At 39.2% G+C, this 8,360-nt stretch overlaps 2 protein-coding genes across 2 annotated transcripts; one reads left to right on the top strand and one right to left on the bottom strand.

Moving 5' to 3' along the window:
- Positions 1-3,142: 3,142 nt before the first annotated feature.
- LOC128262919 (transmembrane protein 231) lies at positions 3,143-7,177 on the top strand. Its single transcript, XM_052997502.1, has 2 exons — positions 3,143-3,156; positions 5,935-7,177. Exon 2 carries the CDS (start codon positions 6,068-6,070, stop codon positions 7,046-7,048), a length of 981 nt encoding a protein of 326 aa, XP_052853462.1. The 5' UTR covers positions 3,143-3,156; positions 5,935-6,067; the 3' UTR covers positions 7,049-7,177.
- LOC128262920 (mitochondrial import inner membrane translocase subunit Tim21) lies at positions 7,115-8,255 on the bottom strand. The gene is made up of 3 exons (XM_052997503.1): positions 8,024-8,255; positions 7,554-7,963; positions 7,115-7,382 (listed from the first exon to the last, which is right to left on the bottom strand). Exons 1-3 carry the CDS (start codon positions 8,151-8,153, stop codon positions 7,212-7,214), a joined length of 711 nt encoding a protein of 236 aa, XP_052853463.1. The 5' UTR covers positions 8,154-8,255; the 3' UTR covers positions 7,115-7,211.
- Positions 8,256-8,360: the final 105 nt, after the last annotated feature.

Below are 8,360 nucleotides of genomic sequence, written 5' to 3'. Positions count from 1 at the left end.
TATTAAAATTTAACTTTAATTAAATCATATAAGGCATAAATAACATTAGAAAATTCCTTAAGTTATATACACAGTACCCAAAAAAACGAATCCCAATCGCTGACTTTCTCTTATGTTTTCAATTAGAAAAGAGAAGCATCGAACGCACTGGAAAATGGCAAGTGATTCTTCTAAATTGCTTCGCTGCGCAATTATTTCAATTTCGACTGAGGCGGGCCAAGCCGAAACCACCGGCATCCGGATACGGAAACGAATACGGAAACGAATACGGATACGGATGCCCAAACCACTTGGTCGGTGGTTGGCGGTAGAGCCACCACTCTGGGCCCAGTGGTCGTATTGTCGTTATTTGAGTTCCTTGCCTCATAAATCAGTTTGCTGCCTTTTTAATCCGTTTTAATTGCTGTTCGTTGGTCAGACTATGGATGTCGCAGGACTAGCATAAGGATATAGTGGCGCAAGAACATAGTGTTGTTGCTGGTGCCATTGTTGTTTTCGAGGCGATTAAGAGACCCGGAACACGTATCGCAGATGAATCTTCCCTCCTAAGCACTTTTTGGCCATTATAATCGTTGTACGCAGTCCAAAGTGGAATTACCTTCGTAAACTTGTCACCGGAAACAAATTTTTAATTTAAGAACTTTAAGTTTGCTTAAAGGTAAAATTCCAACAAAAATTCATTGACTTAGGAGAAAACTAGTTTATTTAAAAATAATGGAAAAACATTTTCTGAAAGTTGATAATAATAATGATTATATTAGACAATATAAGACCTATAAGAAAATACCTAAAAATTACTTAAGTCCATATAGCCAAACATATGGCCTCAGCAATTTTTTAAAATAAAAGTGTTCAATGCATTTAATTCCCGGCCATAAATTTGACATAAGTGAACCTTAATTGTGGTCGACATGCCCAGTTTTATACACAACAAACCGCAATTATAGAGTACCTTATGAGCTATCCATCAATAAAATGCTCAAATTTATAATAACATTAAAAAATGTGGTAAACGCGCAGCACAAAAAAGCGGAAAAGTGGTTAAAAACGTCATGAGATATCATCCATAACCGTTAACTTCCGCTTGGGAAAAGGTGAGAAAAGTATTGAACAAAACACGAAAATTTTCCGAAAAAAATGCTTTTGGGAAAACCGCAAAATTACATGCATCTGTTTAAATGTTTCTTGTTGTTCTAATTGGCCTGCCACACCCACAAAAAAGGGGGCGAAAAAAAGGGAGAAGAGTATGAGGACCTGGCAGATCATTCGTGGACAACGCTTATCATGCGGCAGCTCCCGGGTGAGCCGTTTAGAAAGTGCCGCTGCTGTCACTCCGGCAACTTTAACAGGTGCTCGCTGGGGGGAAAAAAAACATCAACTTGGTTGGCTCACTGAAAAAATGAAAATAAATACAAAATAAAGCCCCCCCAAAAAAAAAAACGATGGCAAATGAAAACTGCAAGCCACCAAACAAATGCGGATAACAAACTGTCAAAGTTTTACGCTTATTACCAACAGCAGGGCGAAAAAAGAGAAACAACAGGGACCAAGGAAGTAACCACAACTGAAAAATTGTATGACAGAGTGTTGCCTCAGCCTCCGCCTCCAACTCCTCGCCGATTTTGGTGTGGCAGTTTCCAGGGACCACGAACCTGTCCAGTTTTTAGTCGTCTGCTCCGCTGCCCAGCGGGATGCGGTGGCCAATTTTGTGGGTGTACGAGTATGCCATGTTTTCAAATTTACCCTTTTGCCATACACTTTGGTACAACAAAAATGGGTAACGCAGATTATAATGACAGAAAATATATTTTTAAAATGTATATAATAATCTTAACAAGTGTAGTAATATTGATAGGAATATTGAAATATAGCATTTAAGCACCTATATAAGTACAAACAAATTTCAATAACTTTATTATAACCTTTTTAGGGTGTTTTAAATATCGGTGCTGTCAACTTTTTTTAAATACGAGTATCATGCTAACTGAACAGATTTGTCACAGCGGAAATAACTGAAACTTTGTTGCTTTTATTGTATTTCACTTTGTTTTATTTTCTTTCATTTTAAATGCACTGAAATATTGGAAGCCATTTTGAATATGAATATGAATACAAAATATGAATACAAAACAAACGAAAGTGTTACAAAAGAATTTAATAATTGAAACAAATAAATTAGAAACTAAAGAACAAACAACACAATTTATTTAAAATTTTTGCCACCGATCAACCACTTAAAGTTTGTATTGTTGTTAATGCTAAAAAAAAACCAATTAAAGTAAGCTTAAAAATAGTGTCCTTTAAGTAAAAGCAACTAATAAGGAAGAGAACCCCTTACAATTTGTATTCCAAAAACGCTGGAAAAAAGTTGTAAACTTTCAACAGATATGGCGTGATTACAGTGGCCGGCGGCTACTGGAAAAATACTCGGGAAAAGTCATTTATAAAATGGAAATTATACACATAAACCGAGGACAGGCGGAAACACCCACCCACCAGCAAAAGGACAGAAGTTCTCGGAAAAGGACACTTGCTTTTCTCGAGCTCATCAAAATATGCTGGCACACACGGACACGGACAAAATGGCGACAAAGCTGAGAGGAAAACGCACTCACACAAAAAGGACATTAACTCATGCAGACACACATACACACACACAGGAAAAATGAGTCCCATGTCTTTCATTAAAACTTTCGGCAAATTATCGGGTAACATATGCTTGCGGCTTGATTGTCAAATATAGTTCACCAAAGGAGGAACTCGCCACCATCCCCATCCTCATCCTCATCTAATATCCTTGCGACCTGCGGCATCCTTGAGTGAATACCCCTCACAGATACACACATATATAACACTTTTCCACTTGAGTGTTGTAAGGGGAATTTCCCACAGATATAGACATGAGCTCTGCATAAATATTAAAGCAACTTCAACGTACGCCATACGTTGTGTTTCCGTTTGATTTCCTTGGGGAGGTAAGCGCCAGCAAAGAGGAAAGCTTCAGGGAAAGCGTCAGAATTTCCCCTTTTTTTATTCCAGCATCCAGTAGAAGGGGTGTCGGTTTGGGGATTGTCATTCGACCGAAACAAAAAGGAAGTAAATCCGCGCAGGCGTTGTAATATTTTTCAGCCGGCATTGAATGCTCAACACCCTCGGGTGAGTAAAATAAATTTGCCTATGGCTCCATTGTTTTGCTTATAAAATTTAATTTTTATAATACGTTGATTGTGTTTAATATTGTCAAGATTTCGTATTATTTCTAAGAATTCAGTTTCATTTTTTATAGCATACTATTTAGTAAGTCTATCAAGCTTGTTTTGAAAGTTCAATAATACACATTGGTTGATAGTAAAATTTTTATCAAATATTTCGATTTGAATAAAATTATTTAAGATCCCTACAGATCTTAAAATAAATAGAGACAAAACAAGCAGGGACTTAAAACCATTTAAATGTTGGCCTAAAACATTATCTTAGTAATTTTAGATGACTTTAAGCCCAAACTTATCAGCAAAATAGTTATGGGTGTTGATTAGTTGTTATTTCTTATCAGCTGAATTATCATTTACTCAGATTTCAGCCACCTTTTTTAACTAACATAATGAAAAGGACACTGCTAGAGAACCTAAATTCCAGTTTCCCTCCTCTTAAAGTACTTTTCCTAGCTAACATTTTCGCCTGCTTAGTTAGTTTGCCGTGGCAGTCATTAGTAGTCCCATGTTAATTTGGTGCGCCTAATAAACTGCTACTTTTTGCCAGCGTCCCACCTGGCGCCCACTGCCACACACAATTACACCAACCACCATTACACCACCCAGCAGCCGCCATTACTCTGACCCCCAGAACCACCCAGCAGTCAACCCGCCAAATGGAATGGTGGCGCTGTGCGAATTTGCCACTTCAACAGCTCCTTGGTGGCAACACGGTCACGTACGCGAAACGAGTGAAAGCTGAAATTTTGTTGAAAAAGGATATATGGGCACAGAGCTGGCATTGTCCTGGCGCCGTGAGCTGAATTCCAACTGCGTTCTGTTCGTATATATGTTCGTATATAGTATGGAATAGGCCACTATACCCCGCCCTATCTGTCTGCTTGTCTGCCATCTTGACTTCTACATACAGACTTTTCGCCCCGTTTCTTTTTCCTCGGCCTTTTTTGTAAAATGGCGTGGCAATGTGGATAAAGAAAATGTACAAAAGTTATTGATTTTTTTTCGGGTGAATTTTTGGGCTCTCAAGCTTCTTAAATTCAGGATGCTACAATGTTGAATCAGCCAAAAAAAAGTGTGTGCCGCAACTGTCACAGATCAACCGCAAATACAGCTGACGTAACTGTCAAATTGTGATTCACTTTTATTTATTCATCATTTTTGGTAGTTGTACCTCCGACTGGCAGGCCATCATTTTTACCACACATTTTTAATATGCACAAAACAAAACACATGTCAAAAGACAAATCAGAAAAACTTTGTTACCCCAACCTGACATGTCACGCGGCCAAAACGAGTATAAGGTAAATATTCCAGTCAAATGTACAAGTTTTTTGGTTAGAACAAAAACTAAATGAGAAACTCGCAAAGGTGACAGGTAATTGACAATATAAGATTGAAGTCTTCATTGTGAGTTGGTTTTTAGGGTAAAAATAATTTATTACGAAACAAGTTTGATAGAAGTTGAACTAAACATTGTTAAATAATTATTTACATGTAGACTGAATCTCAAAATAAACTTAAACTTTTTTTTATTTTAGTTGTTAATTTAAATAAACTGGAACTTTAACGCAAAAATTTAATTTAATGCTTTCACACTTTACACAACTAAAGGAATTTCGTTTTAAATATGCAGAGAAAACTAATCCTGTTGCATTGTTTTTTTTTACTTTGACATATATTACAATTTTATTTATTGTATAATTTCTTTAAAAATTGTGTCAGTTATCGTATTAAGTTTCTCATTATATACCATAATATTTTTTCTTTCTCTGGCCGTTCTTCTTTCGCCTGTCCAATTATGTATATATAGTTTTTTTTAGTACTCCGCTTTCAACACTCTTTAAAATAAGCGCATTAAATGCAAAGCTGCAACTTCCGATTTTAACGCGGTGCAGACGAAAACGCTTCGAACCTTCTGCAGCCAAAGTGAAAACCAGTTGGCGGTCTTAATTATGAGCAAATGTTGGTCAAGTTATGCGACCGTTCTTTATACTCGCATTTTCCCCCCTGGCTCCCCGTTTTTGCAGGCTCACTTTTCACTTTAGTCGGTGGGTTGTGCGAGCTTCAAGAGGGCCAGTATCGAAATCCTATAATTATGTGCAATCAATACTTTTTTGGTATCGGCTTAAAGCCGAAACGGATGTGTATTGGCTGTATTGGCCGGGAATGGAGTTGGAGGTTTAACCGGGAGAAGATGGGCAGGCAGTTGCTAATAAAGCGATTTGAGGGTCGACTTCTTAACGGAGAAGGCCCCAGAAGAAAAAATTACTTAATGCGTAAACACTTTTTCCTTGCTTGAAATTTAATTATTTTTTTACAGCAACCTTTTTACTGCTATCTAATAATTAAATCAAGTTAATTGTTAAAAGAAACAAGATTTTGCAATTTAAACTAAGTTTACTATTAATATATTTTTTTTAATTTGTTATTATTTTTGTTTTCTCACATATGTTATTATTTTTTTGTTTTGATTTAGCTATTTATTTACATGCTTGACGTTGCATTTGACATTATTTATACATTTTACACACTCCGACCCAAGCTTGTAAATTGTAATCATAGATGGCGTTTTGAAAAATTTAGGACTTCTGTTTGAGATATTTAAAAATATTTCTTGTCTTTTTAAAATTGGGATTGCTTAGCTAATTAACCACAAATTATATTTTGTTTTTAATAAAATGGTAATCAAAAAGCTTTAACTTACTGCAATTTACCCCTTTAGATAATATATATTCTGTTTTTAAACGTTGCCTGGCAACGTTTTAACGAACAAGTATTTTCATAACATTCTGTTGACAAGTGTCAGTTGAGCAGGTGCTCTCGCAAAACCGGGTTAATTTGATATTGAAGCCAAGATGAGATTTATTCCGCTACATACGACTAACACGGCGATCGTGTACAAAAACTCACTGTGCTCATTTGCTTCTCTTTTGGTCCTGGCTTTTGTGGCACTCTCCGTGATGTTACCCGTTCTCCTGGTGTCCTTGCTGAGTCCTTATTCGGGAATATCAGAGTCGAGGATCCTATACGAACAGCCGAATGTGGAGTTTACCTATGAGTACATCTTCGTGGGTACAACGGAACCTGGAGAATATGAAGAGGAGGACTCCCTTGTTGCCTGCAGCAGTTTCGGCAATTTCAATGCCCAAATGGAGAGTTACACGAATAGTTGCACCACTTCCAAATATTGGATTGAGGATGTGGACTACGATGGCGTCACGGATCGGGCACATTTTCAACTGGAACTACAGGATGTGCCTGCTCGATTGGTTAGCTTTAACTTGCTGGTTTTCTTCGAAGCTAAATTGCAACACAAGTGTGATCTCTCACCTCCGTCCGTGTTGGCTCATCAGCTGCAACTACCGCTGGCCACACGCCTCGTAAATGGACACGTCCAACTGAAAGGAGAGCTACAACTTAAGCAGTATGTGGAGTTTACCTGCCCATTTCCAGGACGCAATATCAAGACTCAGTTCCGGAAGGTTCAAGTGGATAGAAATTCCACTACTGGGAATATACAGCAGTTCAAAATGGAATCCCTGCTGGCCCAAGTTAAGGCCAATCCAGCTTATTTCCAGCTGTCCGTGCAGGAAACGTACTACAAAGAGACTTCACCTCGTTTCGAACCCGGTCTCATCATCGAACTTGAACTGGATGTGCTTCAAGTTCCCGCTCGTTATCATCTCAGCATTTGGGAACGTCTGGGCCAATTCTGGCTGTACTTTGCCTCCTTCTTTGGCATCTCGTTTTACATTATGAACAAGCTGAAGGACTTTCTCTTCGGACGCCACATCGTTCGATCCTGGGAGATCATACCCTGGAAGAAGCTCTACTGACACGAATCGGGAGCCATTTTGGAGATGGACAACTTCTCGATTGGCGAATGATTCTAGGCTGCCCGATTTGGGAGTTCCAATGCAATTTCATTGTCAGTCAAATAATAAATATAACAAATGTACAGAAAATTTAAGTGGAGTGCAGGGGATCGGAAGGATCCTCTTATTTATCCTGACTATTGGACATCAGTGAAAGATTGCCAAAGGAAGACGCAGCGGACGCAGGCTCGGGAGCGGGATCAAAGGCGCGATTGTCCTCAAGGATGATGGTGGTACGGGGATAGTGATCCAATTGCACAAAAAGATAGCGATACTCCAGTTTGCCACTGTCCGACTGGGTTAAAAATGGGGTATAATAAGTATTAATAAAGGTTAAAATGGGTCGATTTTAATGGATTAAGAAAAGGGCGTTCTTTGGACTGCCTTCATATTTGCCTGGTTGAACACACCCTTTTCTGGCCATCAAAACTGACCTAGTTTGGTGTATAACTAATAATTTATTTACCCTCCTGGACTCCAATTGCACGGTGGCCTTGTTTCTCAAGCCCTGCACATAGAACTGCATCCGCATGTGGGGTTTGCCATTGCGCTCGTAGCTGGAGTGGGCCACATGCTGCCTGCGACCCCGCCTGGAAGTCTCTCCGAATCCCTTGATGGGCGCTCCAATGGCATCCTGCACGCGCGTATCCTCAACCACGCGGCCCAATGCATCTGCGTAGATATTGTTGGGACTCTCGCTGGAGAAGAGCTCCCGGAATATGGCGAAGAACATGACGCACGTTACTCCCAGGCCAGCGATTATGATGGCCGTGTAGCTGGCTGTTTTCGTGTTCTCCTTGATCTTCTCGCCAATGGGACGCACATCCGTGGACACTTGGGTGTTATCCTGCGATCGCTGCAGTGATCCGCCGCCATCTGCATTAATAATATGGTTATTAATATGTATATAACCTAACGGGAAGTCAAAACACAAACCGCGCGACGCTTCCTGGCGCAAATGTGGACTCCAGTGCATCGCTGCCGCACATTTTAGCCGGGAAAAGTTGGTGGGCAGCAGATTCTGCCGCTGACTGACCAAATTGCGCAATAAAGCTAACCGTGACATTGTTCAAGTCCAAATCGATGGTTAAAACACAAATAAATGCACTTTACGAAAAAAAGAATTATAATCAGCTGTTGCCTTGAGCGATATAAATAGTGTTGCCACTGTATCACTTATCGATTCCCAAAACTATCGATGAAATAAGGTAGCTAAAATAGCTATCTTGGCTTACAAGTTGGATTATTGTTAATTATTTTCAGAGCTATGAAG

The sequence above is a fragment of the Drosophila gunungcola genome, unplaced genomic scaffold (assembly GCF_025200985.1).
Source record: "Drosophila gunungcola strain Sukarami unplaced genomic scaffold, Dgunungcola_SK_2 000001F, whole genome shotgun sequence".
Classification (NCBI taxonomy): domain Eukaryota; kingdom Metazoa; phylum Arthropoda; class Insecta; order Diptera; family Drosophilidae; genus Drosophila; species Drosophila gunungcola.
The sequence above is the reverse complement of the archived record's forward strand: the minus strand, read 5'-3'. Positions and strand labels throughout refer to the sequence as shown.